Source organism: Neofelis nebulosa, chromosome 6, assembly GCF_028018385.1.
Source record: "Neofelis nebulosa isolate mNeoNeb1 chromosome 6, mNeoNeb1.pri, whole genome shotgun sequence".
Taxonomy (NCBI): domain Eukaryota; kingdom Metazoa; phylum Chordata; class Mammalia; order Carnivora; family Felidae; genus Neofelis; species Neofelis nebulosa.
The window spans coordinates 44,178,994-44,194,801 of record NC_080787.1 but is presented as its reverse complement, the minus strand read 5'-3'; the positions used below and the strand labels follow the sequence as shown (position 1 = coordinate 44,194,801).

Sequence of the window (15,808 nt, the reverse complement as noted above, 5' to 3'; positions counted from 1 at the left end):
TTGGATTGGAACTGGAGAGATTATTGTAAATGCCTGGTTTTCAATATTTCTTTCAGTATGTTATCTATAGACAGATATAAAATATAGATCCACTGAGAGGGCCTGGAATTAGTGACATACCAATAGCAACAAGCACACCTAGTATCTTATTTCTTAACACTAATCTCTACTAAAATGGAACCAGGCTCCTTAGAGAAATGATTAATTTCAGGTCTAGAGCAGAGGAAAGTCCAAGACGTGACCTAAACATCTCTGATGGAACAAGGAATTGTTCAAAGAATGATGAGGACATGAAAATAACAAAGCCTGAAGGGACTCCCAAGAGTCAAAGCTAGAACTATTCGAGCACAGGAATAATGGGCCTCCATGAATACATACTGATATAAACAAATGAATAAATTGAATGTGTGATAGGGAACAGGATATTTAATAGCTTAGAGTACCTCCCCACAAAATACTTATTGATTATAAAGAGTAAAAGAGTAACTTCACAGTAGAGAAGTCTTGTAGACATCACCTTAATCAAGTGATCAAAACTAACATCACCATCTATCAAACAAATCAAAATCACATACCACTTGGTAAGGTATAATGAAAACATGTGAGTTCTATGATATTCCTGTGAAAGATGCAACCTGAGTCCAATCATAAAGTGAATCAGATAGACCAAACGGGCAGACATTTAAAAAATAACTGGCTGGTAATCTTCAAAAGTATCAAGATCATGGAAAAAGAAACCCTGAGAAAACATTCCAGACTGAAAATGAAAAGATACAACATTCAAATACAAGTGTTGGAACTGGATCCCTTTGCTACAAAAGGACATTACTGGAACAAGTGTATCTCAGTTTCCTCATCTGTACATCATGAAGTAGATTCATTGTTTCCAATATCAATAGAGAACTCAAAGAAGTTTTTATAAAGACAAACAAAAAACTAGAACAGTATTTCAAAATATAAAAAGATCTCCATTGGTATTCTGACCATGCTTATAAAGACAACCATAGACATCTACAGTCCTTAACCAAAATTGAATTCATTAGATTTTAAGGAAAAAGTGTTAAGGAAAAAAATGTTACATAATGCCTCTACAAATTGTACAATCACACAATGCAATATTTAATCTAGCAATATCAGCTGATATGGACAGAAGTCAAGATTTTGTTAAACAGAGAAAGGAAAATTTAGCCCAGTATATATAACACATACTCCCTTTTGTATGTGTGGTTGCATATATGTGTAAGATAGCCATATATACGGGCCTGCATATGCAGAGGAAATTTCTGGAAGGATACATAGGAAACTGTTGACAACGACTAGTTCTGTGAAATAGGAATAGATGGTCTTAAAGGAAATAGGACACTTCCCTCTCCATCTTCTACTTGTACACTCAGTTCTCAACAAGAAATAACAACAACAACAAAAAGGCAAAGTTATCCTTGGCAAGTAAGTACATAGAGCACCCAGATAATGGTTTCTAACTACCATTCCTACCTTAAATGAAACTCCTGGTAGAAATGGCTGATTCTACATGTGGATCGGAGTTAAGTACAAAGTGAGCTGTGGACATCTTGTGCAAGAAAGCAAAGAAGCACTCAAAAACTAAGGCCGCAATGTGCAAAGGACGATGCTATTGTGATAGGGATCCAACCGGCCAAATGTGAGATACCTTGAACATTAGTAAGAGACACCGGAACTAAAGAAACTAACAAGAAAAGCAAAGAAGTTATTATTACAAGAGCCAGGGCAGCAGTTAATTACAGGGGAGGGAGAAAGCACACAGTGGTTTGCTGCAATGCTGATGTTCTATTTCTTGACCTGGAAAATAATTACATGAATATCTGTTTCATTATTAGTTAAGAGACCATACATATTTGTTGTGTCCACTTCTTAGTATGTATGTATTTCCCTAATTTAAAAACAAAAACATAAGGTTTCAGGGGAAAAAAGGTAAAAACAGGCTTTTAGAAAGAAAATTACACTATGTTACCTGCAAGAGTATGTAGGTTCTCCTACTTTAAAAACACGACCACAAAGATGAGAAGGTTTGTTTGCTTGCTCAAGTTTTGGAAATCCAAACGCAGGATCTTCACCACAAAGGTACCATTCCATTGGTCCCAACAAAAGATGCTGTGCCAGCATGTCTTCCTTCTGTGGATAAGGGTTGGGACCCCTGCAGTAGATTTTGGGTACATAGTGGGCTAAATGCTGGTACACTTCTCTAGTGAGGTCAGTTGCTTGCAGCCATTTCTTTAAAAAAGAAAAAAGAAAAAGTAGGCTTACACAATGTCAAACTGCTCATTTGAATAAACCCACTCTCTATTCTTTTAGGCACAAAAATAAGGATAAAAAGAATCCTATAAATTATTTCGTTGGCGTCACTCATAACTGTATACTCTTTCCAAAAAGGGCAAAATTCATTAGAACTTGATAAAAATGCCAAGTATTTCAGAATTCTACTTAGAGTAAAATGATCCCCTCTCCTCAAAATGACTCTTACAGCAATCTTCTGTAGGCAGTTCACATGCAAATGACCACCACAGATCATCATGACACTAACCATTGAGCCCATCTGACTTCCTTTCTACTGCTTTGCTCAAATGATATACTGATTGTCTTCTGAATTCTCTTGTCAGTTTGCTGATAGGAAGAGTATGCAGTGAACATGAATAGCCAATATGCCACTTACACTTCTCATTGATTAATAAACTAGTCTCATGAGTATCAGTCTACCAGAAGAGGCTTTGTTCTATCAATTATGCCTTCTTTCCCTGATCAAACTCTCTATAAGCCCTTTCCCCTTCGCTCTCCCTGATGGAAACAAACAAAAGCCACTTTTCTCTTCTAAACTTTTAGGTCCAACTACCTGAATAATTATACTTAGATATCTAACAGATACTGTGATATCATGATTTATAGTAAGAAATATATATTTGGTCTTCTTCCCATTCCTGGCACAGAGCTCCTAAAATTTCTGAAATTTCCTAAGTGGTAAGTGATATAAAGATGAAAGGAGTATCTTTTATTATTCATAACAATCTCCTTTCAACCAAGCTAGAGCTGAGGTTAATGAAGTGACTTTTGGAAAACCCCTAAAGATGGACAGCTGGTTACCAGAGGGAACGAAACATGTGATAAGGTTGGAAATGACAGCTTCCACCCTGAAACTTGGGGAGGGGAGAGGGGCTGGAAGATGCACTAATCATTAATGGCCAATGATTTAATCAATTGCACTTATGTAATGAAGCCTCCATAAGAAAATGTCTATATGTCAGGGTTCAAAGAGCTTCCGGGTTGGTGAACACTCGTAAGTACTGGTGCATTCAGAGACAGCATGGTAGCTCCGTTCCCCTTCCCACATACCTTGCTCTGCGCATCTCTTCCATCTGCTATTCCTAAGCTACAGAATTTTACAATAAGCCAGTAATCTAGTAAATAAACCATTTCCCTGAGTTCTGTGAGCCCTTCTAGCAAATTATTGAACTCGAAGGCAGGGTCATGGTAACCCTCGATTTGTAGCCAAGTCAGACAGAAGTTCTGGGCAACCTGAGGACCCACTGCTTGTGACTGGCAGCTTAAGTAGCGGGGGGCAGTGTTGTGGGACTGAGCCCTTAACCTGTGGGATCTGATGCTAACTCCAGGTGCATAGTGTCAGAAGTGAATTGAATTGTAGGACACCCACTTGGTGTCTTTAGAGAATTAGGGAATTGCTAGGTATGGGGGGGAAAACTCACATTTGGTGACCAGAAGCATTGGTAAGTGTAGAGAGAAACAGAAGAAACTGCTACTCCTGATTCAAACACCAACTCACTATGTCTAAAACTGAACTCATGATCTCCACTATCCTTTCTCAAAAACCGGCATTTCCCCCACTTCCCTATTTTACATACCAGCATCTACCTAAGTATCCACACCAGGAAAACCTGAAAATCTTCCTTCTTCCTCAACCCGACATCCAATTAATCATGTCTTGTCTACTAGGCTTCCTAAATAATCTGATGAATCCATCTCATTTCTTTATCTATCCATCTCCATAGGCACTACCTCTGCTACTCTATCCCAAAACCCCCCACTCCCATCTTTCACCATTATTAATGCAAGAAGGTCCTAACTGGTCATTTCCACTAAGCTTGCCCTTGTACAGTCCATTTTCCAGCCTCCCTACCAGCATGATTCTTGCAAAATGTCAATGAGATCATGTCATTCAGCTTCCCCTTGTATTTAGCATCCAGTCAATTCCCTCAACGTGGTTTATAAGGTCCTTTGTCTTGTATCATACTTGTTTCCTCCTCCTAACTTGTACTGCTTCTCTCTCTGCTTTTCAGGCTACTTTCTACTCATTCTTCAGTTCTCAGTTTATGTTTCACTTTCTCTAAGATGCCTTTCTCAGCCCGTTCCTCACTCCCTCTGCCTTTCCCACTTCCCCTGGGTCTAACACATAACCTGGCTGCAGTGGGCATTTAGTAAAATATGTTACCTGAATGACTATAAATATGTTTATACTACTTACTGTCCTATAACATTGACACTGCAGAAAGATGTTCTATGTAGCTTTAATGAAAGCAGAGATAAACTAGATCCAGGCCTGCAGTCTCTAAAAACCAAACCAAATAAGCCCTAGATAAGGCATCCTTCAAACTACCTCCTTTCTTTTCCCTTTGTGTTTCCTTACATCTTAAGTCTTTCCCCTATATTGTCATTTATCCCTGCCAATTCTGCAATGTTTCTTTGTCCCCCATGTTGCTTTGTGTAATTGCAACTTATTCTGGCTCTCAACCAGGTAAGCATTTAAAATCAGAATACATGAGAGCACTCACTTCTACAAAAATGCAGTTAACTGAACTGCTAACTCATAGGTCCAATGTTTTCTTATGGATTACAACTAAAGTTCATGTACATCCTTGTTAAGAGTTTACACTCTAGTAAGGTCTAACACCATAAGACAACAGTATAAGGTCTTCGTTTTAACTATTACTTGTACAATCTTTACCCACTCCCTTCCCTCTAAAAATAACTACATATAGATATTTTAAATATACATGAGGACATATATATTAACTTTCTAATCAACCTCATATTTTCATGTGTACTAAAAATGTAAAAACTTTGTTAGTTAAGGGATTAAATTGAAGCTTGTAACAGAACACAGTGGAAAAACTTTTCACCCCTAAACTGAAACTATCTTTTCCAAATGTTACCAACTTAGTTGTGTTTGCTTTATGCAACTAAGAGACTAAATTACTCTTAAAACAACAGCGCAGGATTAAGGATTCTCTCTGTTTAGAGAAGTAACTTGAAATCAAAATTACACACACACACACACACACACACACACACACACACACACAGGTCCTTAATTATAAAAAGGGCTAGTTAAAAAAAAACAGTAGTCAATAGTAAAAGGCAAAGAGGCATCAACCAACAAGCAAACTTGAATCTAATTCTTTGAGCTAAAAAAACATTTTTTTTTTTGGCCATATCTAAGGGTAAATGTCTAGTTTTTCACCCATTATCAGAAACCCTATTTCAAAACATGAATGAAGATAATCCATTTGTCCTAAGCAATTTACTGTTTATGGATAAAAAATTAAGCTTTATGATTCAAAGAATTTACTCCTATGATCCTAGGAAGTTATGTTTCAGGCAATTTTAATTTACAATACATTTAAAGCTTTTATTTTAACAACAATTTTTGTTTTTCTTATGTTTTATGTTCCTATTTTTCTTTTCTTTTTTTTTTTTTTACATTTTTTTAACGTTTATTCATTTTTGAGAGACGGAGAGAGAGCACAAGCAGAGCAGGGGCAGAGAGAGAGGGAGACACAAAATCTGAAGCAAACTCCAGGTTCAGAGTTGTCAGCACAGAGCCCCACGCGAAGCTCAAACTCACGGACCACGAAATCATGACCTAAGCCAAAGTTGGAAGCTTAACCGACTGAGCCACCCAGGAGTCCCTATGTTCCTATTTTTCTTGAAGCCACTTTTGCAGGATTTTAATCCAGGGAGAATAAAAGGTGATACTTTCTAAAAGAAATTATGTGCTCTGTGGCCCCAACAACACTGATCGGTCAAATCTGTTCATAGATTTCTTCCTCCCTCCCTTCCTTCCTTTCTTCGGCTCCATGCCCAATGTGGGGCTTGAACTCATGACCCCTCAGATTGAGAGCTGCATGCTCTATCAAATGGGCCAGCCAGGCACCCCTCTATTTATAGATTTCTTGAACAAAAAATTCAGAAACTAATATCAGCTACTGATTAAGAAAAAAAATCAGCAAATTTGGGGCGCCTGGGTGGCTCAGTCGGTTAAGCGTCCAACTTCGGCTCAGGTCACGATCTCGCGGTCCGCGAGTTCGAGCCCCGCGTCGGGCTCTGGGCTGATGGCTCAGAGCCTGGAGCCTGCTTCCGATTCTGTGTCTCCCTCTCTCTCTGCCCCTCCCCCATTCATGCTCTGTCTCTCTCTGTCTCAAAAATAAATAAAAAACATTAAAAAAAAATCAGCAAATTTTATAGACTACGCTATTTTATATATTATAATATTATGTATGCTATTACATATTTATTAATATATAATACCATAATATTTACTATACAGTATATATAACATAATATACATTACTGTATATAATTTGTACTGATATTATATTACAAATTATTAGTAGAGCATTTCATCCTAAATACAGTTTATAATATATTATTATAAATTATTAAGAAGATTTGCATATCTGGCTCAAGAAAAGCAGGCATATGCTCCAAATTTAAAACCACCTAACAGATTTGGGATCTATTATAAGCATTTTTAACTTCATTAAATTTAAACACTTAATATATAAAACAAGAGAATCAATAAGAATTCTATACCAGAAATATTCAATTAGTGACTGGCAACAATATAGATTGAAAAAAAAAATTATGAAAAACTGAACAGGAGGAAAAATTTTTTTGGCTGCCTTCCACAATAATGGCTCACATGTATCTCAGAAGAATGAAATCAATAGCTTTTCTTATTAGCTCTAACTAACATAAGCTAACTGTAACTGTTTCCTCATCATGACCAACTATTGAGATTTGTAATTTGACTGCATGTTAATTTGTCCTTCAGACACTGTGGCTGTCAAACCAGTGTGCACAACAAATAAGCACTTATCTTATTAGAAGTCATCCATAAAGGAAGTGAAGAAACTGTCAACTCACTCCACTAAAGTAAACATGTTACAACAACGGACAACGACAACGTTTCCAGGAGCTTTCCTTTTTTGAATGCTAAATTTAAGCCTTGGGATAAAGAGCAAGTGTAATAAACACAAAAATGAAAGACTCCCTAGAAGTTAGCCTTTTATTACAGCATCTGATTATTATTCTAGTCCCCAATTCAAATTGTATCCTTTATGGGTTGTAGGGGGATGGGCTAAATGGGTATGGGGCATTAAGGAATCTACTCCTGAAATCATTGTTGCACTATATGCTAACTTGGATGTAAATTAAAAAGTTAATTAATTAATTGAAAAACGTTTTTAAAATTTTTTTAAAAATTGTATCCTTTAACCATATTTGATTTTGTTTTCAAACAAGGATGATCAACATATAAGTTAATTATAAAACAACAGTCTCATTAGTACCAAAATGAAGTTTTCAAGACTCTGTTAAGAAAAATCTTAAACGAATCTTATAATTAGAGTTCTAGAAATGAAGTAAAAGCATTCACAAATCAAATACAGAAACTCAATAATAAAAGAGAAAAAAAATCTAATTTAAAAATAGTTAAAAGGTCTGAATTGACACTTCCAAAGATGTACAGATGGCCAATAAGCTCATGAAAAGATATTCAGCACCTACAGTCATGAAGGAAATACAAATCAAAACTGCAATGAGATAGCACTTCACACTCAACAGATATTGGAGAAATTCACTGGAACGCTCACATACTGCTGGTGAAAACGTAAAATGATACAGTCATTTTGGAAAACAGTTCCCCAAAACATTAAGCATAGAATTACCATAGACCCCAGCAATTACATGCCTGGGTATATGCTCAAAAAAAACCAAAAACCAAAACCAAAACCAAAAAAACAAAAGCAAAAAACAAAAAAAAGAAACGGATGTCCCCACAAAAATGCACACAAATGTTCACAGCAACACGATTCATAATATCCAAAAAATGGGGGCGCCTGGGTGGCGCAGTCGGTTAGGCGTCCGACTTCAGCCAGGTCACGATCTCGCGGTCCGTGAGTTCGAGCCCCGCGTCAGGCTCTGGGCTGATGGCTCAGAATACAAAAAGCCCAACCTCCTGTCTGGAACATAGGCCTCCTTCTTAAGTCACAATCACCCAATGGAGCACATTATAATAATTGCCATGTAGCAAAAAATGTAGATAGATTAGACATGCTAGAAAAATCAAAACTTGTGGAATCAATTCTACCAAGAAAAGAAAACTGAGAAGAGAGGACTACTTTAATATCCTAAGCTTACAATTATCGAAAAGAGCACATAACTGCTTTTGTGAGGCAAGCTTGTTAGGATACATACCTTCCTCCACATAATAGAAATGTAAAAAGCAGTATGTAAATAAAGTGTGGGAAAGATGACACTAAGCTTATTAAGCTATTTTAAATGGATGTGATCCCAGAAATTATCAGTAACAAAGGTCTAAAGGCTGAAATAACTGCTCTGTTTACCCTCTCTAAAATTTGCTTTTAATCTGAGAAAGCTTTTTTAACTCATTTTAATTTGTGATGAAGGGCTGTGCTATAGACCAAGCTGAAAGAATAGTTTTAAGTGTTATGTGGTTTTAACAAATACAGACCCCTCACAAAGTAAGACCAGATTATATAGCTGGAAGAATCTTGTATTTTAATATTAGTTTAAAATTTTTTGATTTTATAATTAAAAAAATTTTTTTGAATGTTTTTATTTATTTTTGAGACACAGAAAGACAGAGCATGAGCAGGGGAGGGGAAGAGAGAGGAGGAGACACAGAATCTGAAGCAGGGTCCAGGCTCTGAGCTGAGCACAGAGCCCGACGCGGGGCTCGAACTACAGACTGTGAGATCATGACCTGAGCTGAAGTCAGATGTCCAACCGACTGAGCCACCCAGGTGCCCCTTAATTTTATAATTTTAATTTTAATATCCTAGTAGTCTTCTTTTGGGAATTTTGTTGGCCTTTAGACCAAAAACTTTTTCATCTTATTGTTCAGAAAGCCATTTAAAAGTAAACAGAGCAAATGTAAAATGTAGCTCAGACTGGGATTGTCACAAACTCAAATTAAGTCCAAATTAATAAATTTCAATTGCTTTTCCCTTAATTTCTCCCACTATATCTGCTTGAGAATTTCACTACACAGGAATTATTACATTGGTCTCTAGTACCAGTTTTAGAACTGGTTTCCACAACAAGTTGGAGAAACTCCAATCACTTGATAGCTTTCAGGGCTGGAGAAACGCAATCACTTGCACTTTCAGAGCTGGAAAAATCTGGCACACAGCCTGTATCTCGGAGCCAAGCCACACAAAATTCAGTGGGAATAAAACAACAACAACAACAACAACAACAACAACAACAACAACAACACTTTGAGGCAGACAACAAATGTAATGTCAATATGGATACTGACATGACGACATTGGGAATAGCTGTCACCTTGACTATTTTACTGCTTCCTTGTAACACTGTTCTCTTTGATAAATGAAAGGCAGATGGGGGCGGAAAATCCTTGGGTTGTTGCAATATTAAACAGAAAGTAAATGAAAACAGAGCTAAACAAGTTGACTTAAAAAATTCAACAGTCATCATTCAACAATGTATCACTTTAAACTTTTCACCTCTACTCCTGTCATTGACTTCCACTCTTGACAATTCACACACAGTAACCCCTCACCACCAGCAGCCGCACGGTGCCCCACTAAAATTTTGCTCATAAAGATTATTAACATGTGTTCAAAGGTCACCCCCTCCCTAAAATCAGAGGCCTGAGAAGTGAGGCCTAGGTTGTTTTGGTCCATTCATAATCATCCTGGACAGTCTGTTCTAATGAGTGCTCCCTGTCCTTCTTGAGGAAAGATGCCATCAAGTTTATTAAAGTAATCATTTTACAACTCTGCAACTTACACGAGCATATTCCTATGACGCTTTCATTACAGTACTGGGTTTGAACGGTTTACGTTTGGGGGTTAACTGCTCCCCACTGTGCAGTGACCAAACCTCACATTATTAGTTTCTATTTGTTGAAAGTTACTCTCTCAAAGTTATATAACGTTTATTTTCCATCCAACTATGCCCAACTCCTAGAAAAATTATTTTTTTTTAATCTCCCAGCCTCCACCACTGCTTTCTCACACTCAGTAACATGCCCAGACGCTACTTTCCGCACATTTACCAACGATGTGGACTGACCAAACCTGGGCAAAAACGCACTGACGAGGGAGGCGGGGGGGAGGGGGGCGGATACAGGGAAAACAGTGTCGTTTGCATCCTTTGGTGCCTAGGGTAGTCCCAGAAACAAAGTGAGGAACCGGTTAGGGTAGCATGTTCTGGTGGAGGAGGCAATGCTCCACTAACCTGAGGAAAAGGAATTAGGCAGATAAAGCAGGGCGATTACACCCCCAAATCAGGAAGCGTCTTCCTCTCCCCTCTGCCAAGAGCTGGCATAAAGGGCAAAGGCCCCTGTGCTGGGGACTTCTTGGGAGTGGAGGGGTAAGGAGGAATAATGGAAAGGCAGTCGGTTCTCCCAGGCAAAAAGGGAATGTAAAGGCGGCCAGCGGACAGAGCGGCTCTGCGGGATATTTGAGGATAAAGAAGGAGGGCGAGGGGCAGGCTCGGTGGCCTCCCCGGACCATTGCCCACACGGCGAGGCTAGAGAGCCCCGCGAGGTCGTTACCCCAAGTCAGAGCTGGGCTGCTCCGAGATTTCCAGGAGTCAGTTCCTCCCCCCGGGCGCGGCCTGCGAGGGCCGGACGTCCCCGCCCGGGTCCCGGCACTCACCCCTGCGGTCTCCTCAGCCGAACATTCCAGCAAACTCCGGTCGATGGCCTGCACCTCGGGCTCCAGCTCCGACGCCATCTTCCCTCCTCTTCCTCCCCAGAGCTGACGCCGCTACCGCCGCCCCGAGGGCCGCGGCCTCGCCACAGCCCCGGCTGCAGAGACTGCCACCCGTGTCCCAGGTAGTCGGTCCGGAGTCGTCCAAGCGGCCGCGGGTGAGGAAGAAGAATAGTGGTGTGAGGTGAGCTGGACAGGAGGGAAGACGGCCTCCTGCGCTCCCTCCCGGGCTCGGCGCCCAAGAGTCAAGTCACTGCCTCGTCCCTGCCCGGGAGAAGGACACAGAAAACCCAGGACCTGGCACTCTCGCTCGCTTCTACCGCGTCCGGCACCGGGAAAGGAGCAATAACACCCAAGAGAGGAAGCAGAGCAGTCTGGGAACTGTAGTCCCTCTTGACCGGACTGGGAAGCAGGTGGAACCCTTCTAGCGTGCCCCCCGAAGGCATTGTGGGAGTTGTAGTCCATCTTCTAACGAGAGCGTGGGCAAATGGCAGATAAGCAGGTGGGGCTTTCCTGTACAACTAGAATCCTGGGAAGAGACTAGCGGAAAGAAGCTCCCACCTGGGAAGAGGCAGAAGAGCACGTCATTGTGGGAACAGTAGTTTTATTCCCCCCAACTCCCGTTTGTTCATGTTTGTATCCCCAGATCCTAGAACGGTGCCTGGCACGTGGTAGATGCTCAAGTACTTTTCAAAGCCTAGCATATGGTAGGCCGACAGATGGTCGCGAAAGAACGAAAGAATTACGTTTTATTCCTATAGTTCTATGACCCTGCCATTCATCGTGCCTTCATCTGTTAGACTGTAACCGAGATGGACATTACCCAGATGTTTTGAGATTTTAAAATATATGTAAGTATTGTTAAAGAAAACGTTTACAAGTAATTTAGTGATGACCACTTATCAAAATGTATTATAAATATTGCTGCTGCAAAGGAAAAGGAGCCTACCAATTAAGTCTATCAAGATCCACTCTTGGGGTGCCTGGGTGGCTCAGTCGGTTAAGCCTCCAACTTCAGCTCAGGTCACGATCTGGCAGTTCGTGGGTTCAAGCCCCGCATCAGGCTCTGTGCTGACAGATCAGAGTCTGGAGCCTGCTTCCAGTTCTGTGTCTCCCATTCCCTCTGCCCCACCCCCACTTGCCTCTCTGTCTCTCTCTCAAAAATAAATAAATATTTAAAAATTTTTTAAATTTTTAAAAGAAGATTTGCTCTTGTTATGGACATTTTATAAAAATAGATTAGGTACAAAAGAAAATTGTGTTTGATTAGAGGTAATTAGGCTCTTGACTCACAGTTGGATGAGTAGGTTTCTTAGAACCAGTCTTCAGTTCCTTTAGAAGTTATCAGAAAATTTACACATTTTATCAGGCATGCTAATTTACTCCCAGAAGGAGATTGTGAATTACATTAGGCAAAAAAAAAAAAGAAAGAAAAAAAAAAAAGAAAGAAAAAAAAAGAAGAAAGAAAGAAAGAACAAAAGAAAAAAAAAAGATCTGATCTAATCCAGGTCTGGACATGTTTTTGTGGTTGTTATTGTTTTTAACAATAATATTAACCATGTGTTTTGTTTGTTTTGCCTCTTTTTAATCAGGAAATAAAAATTACCCATAATCTCATAGTTCAAATAAGTCTTTTATCACTTTTAGAAAGAAAAGTGATATAAGACTAGAAATCCAAACTTAATAGGATTTATTTATTTATTTATTTATTTATTTATTTATTTATTTTTGAAATAAGCTCTGTTCCCAACATGGAGCTTGAACTCACAACCCTGAGATCAAGAGTCACGTGGTCTCTGGTTGAGCCAGCCAGGCACCCATGTAGGAATATTTTAAAAGGAAAAATGACAGGGCACCCAGGTGGGTCAGTTAGTTAAGCGTCTGACTCTTGATTTTGACTCGGGTCATGATCTCACAGTTCATGAGTCTGAGCTTAGGATTCTCTCTCTGTCCCTTCCCTGCTTGTGCTCTCTCACTCTCTCTCTAAAAATAAATAAACGTTAAAAAAAAAAAAAGGAAAAATGAATATGACTCTACCTACCCCAAGTCCCTCCTCCCCAAAGAAACCCATTTTTAATACTTTCTTATGACTCTATAGAAAGAAAAAATGCATATATCTGCATAGATATCTAGAATGTGGTATCTTGAAATGTTGTTCTATGTGTTACTTTCTTCTTTGCCCAACTTCCTTGCACAGATACACTACCGAGTCAGAGTCAAGCTGGAGGAAAACTGGGATTGTTTCAACCTGAAAGCAAAGATAATGCTTCTTTAAGGGTCCTAATATAGAAACAAAGCTATTAAAATAGATTGTAAAGAAGATTTCTGCTGTTAACAGTATTTCCTTCCATTACTTTTAGACTGACTTTAAAACCTTTTTTAAAAGTTTTTTAATCTTTATTTATTTTTGAGAGAGAGACAGAGTGCAAGTGGGGAGGAACAGAGAGAGAGAGACAGAATCTGAAGCAGGCTCAAGTCTCCGAGCCCTACACAGGGCTCAAACTCACAAACCGCAAGACCATGACCTGAGCTGAAGTCAGACGCTTAACTGACTGAGCCATCCAGGTGCTCCTACTTTTAAATTGATTTTAATGTTCTTTTTCTAATAGTTGAGTTGGATGTTTACTATTAATATTTCTTTTATTCCCTCCAATATATACATTTAAGGCAGTGGTTCACAAACTTAAGCATACATCAGAATCACCTGGAGGTCTTGATAAAAATACAGATTTCTAGATTTCCACCTTCAAAATTTCTAATTCAATAGGTTTTAGGTGGAGACAGAAAATGGCATTTCTATTAGGTTCCTGGGTCATAGTGCTGGCCTGGGGACCAACTGTAGAGTCATAGATTTATTATGGCAATACATTTCCATTATATACTGCATTCCACAAATTTTGGTATATAGTAACCTCGTTATCATTCATTGCTAAATATTTTCTATTTTTATTGTGATTTCTTCTTTGACCCATGTAGTATGGTTTAAAATTTTCAAATGTGTATGGTACTGTTATCTTTTGTTACTGGTGTCACATTGTATCATACTGTGGGCAGAGGACAGGGTTTATATGATCTGCTACATTCTTTAGTATAAAAGGACATTCACTGTGGACTAAAGTGTATGAGTGAGAGACTAAGAGAAAAATTACCAGGTGTACTCACAACTGCAAAGAAAAGACCTCCCCCCCCCCACACACCCCCCCCCCCCCCCCCCCCCCCCCGCCGTTCCCGGAACCAGCCAGGGCGTGCCCGGTTGTGGTCTGACCTAAAGGTGGGAACCAATCAAGTTCTGCTGAGTGGTTTGAAAAAAGGCGGGAACCAATCAAGTTCTGCTGAGTGTTCAAATTTAAATGTCAACCAATAACAGCTCTGTAACCGCAAAAAATCCCTAACTTGTTTGTGCCTGTCTATAAAAGAAGCTGTAAGATCCTCGCTTGGGGCCTCTTAGCGTCACCAGCAACGAGTGCGCGGAGGACCGGGTTCGAACCTGCAATAAACGACCCTTGCCGCTTGGCTTTGACTCTGGACTCTGGTGGTTTGTTTTCGGGGAGTCTCTCGAATTGGGGCATATCATGAGCAACAAATTCTTCAAAGCCATTATTTCTTCAAATATTATCTTTCTTGCATTCTGTCTATTCTCTCCTTCTGGTACTCCTGTTTGACTTGCTTTTCTATTATCTATTAATCTTTTTCATTTTTCTACGCTTTTAACTGTCTATCCTGCATTCTGGGTATATCTTCTGTGTGCAACCTCTCCCTTCAGCTCTGTCTAATCTGATATTGAACTATCTACTGAGTGTTTATTTTCTTTTTTTTTTTTTTAATTTTTTTTTTTCAACGTTTTTTATTTTTGGACAGAGAGAGACACAGCATGAACGGGGGAGGGGCAGAGAGAGAGGGAGACACAGAATCGGAAACAGGCTCCAGGCTCCGAGCCATCAGCCCAGAGCCTGACGCGGGGCTCGAACTCACGGACCGCGAGATCGTGACCTGGCTGAAGTCGGACGCTTAACCGACTGCGCCACCCAGGCGCCCCTGAGTGTTTATTTTCAACAATTTCATGTGTCATTCCTAAAAATTATATTTAATTCATTCCAAACATTCCTGTCATTAAAAAAATTTTTTTTTGTTTAATGTTTATTTATTTTTGAGAGAGAGAAAGAGACAGAGCACGAGCAGGGGAGGGGCAGAGAGAGAGGGAGACAGAATTTGAAGCAGGCTTCAGTCTCTGAGCTGTCAGTACAGAGTCCAATGGGAGGCTCAAAATCATGAACTGTGAGATCATGACCTGAGCCGAAGTCAGACACTCAACCAACTGAGCCACCCAGGCGCCCCATCAAAGATTCCTGTTCTTCTTTCTTTTTTTTTTTTTTTATTTTTTTATTAAATTTTTTTTTTTTTTTCCAACATTTTTTATTTTTGGGACAGAGAGAGACAGAGCATGAACGGGGGAGGGGCAGAGAGAGAGGGAGACACAGAATCGGAAACAGGCTCCAGGCTCCGAGCCATCAGCCCAGAGCCTGACGCGGGGCTCGAACTCACGGACCGCGAGATCGTGACCTGGCTGAAGTCGGACGCTTAACCGACTGCGCCACCCAGGCGTCCCATCCTGTTCTTCTTTCATAATATCTTGTTACTTATTTATATAAGTGGTTCTAAATCTTTGCCTTATATCTTTAATACTATTTTATTTTATTTTATTTTATTTTATTTTTTATTCATTTTTTTGAGAGACAGAGAGAGAGTGAGCGGGGGAGGGTCAGAGAGAGACACACACA

At 39.6% G+C, this 15,808-nt stretch overlaps 1 protein-coding gene across 13 annotated transcripts in view; it reads right to left on the bottom strand.

The window, feature by feature from the left end:
• Positions 1-11,375, bottom strand: part of UBR2 (ubiquitin protein ligase E3 component n-recognin 2) — a 125,619-nt gene extending 114,244 nt beyond the window's left edge. For 4 of the 13 annotated variants that reach the window (XM_058733969.1, XM_058733966.1, XM_058733970.1 and 1 more), the window contains exons 1-2: positions 10,977-11,368; positions 1,991-2,250 (exon numbers count right to left, since the gene is read on the bottom strand). In XM_058733969.1, coding sequence (XP_058589952.1) covers positions 1,991-2,250; positions 10,977-11,054 — 338 coding nt within the window. In that variant the 5' untranslated portion in view covers positions 11,055-11,368. Of the gene's footprint in view, positions 1-1,990; positions 2,251-10,976 lie in introns of those variants that run through there. The other 9 variants (XM_058733975.1, XM_058733976.1, XM_058733978.1 and 6 more) reach the window with 7 other exon arrangements.
• Positions 11,376-15,808: the final 4,433 nt, after the last annotated feature.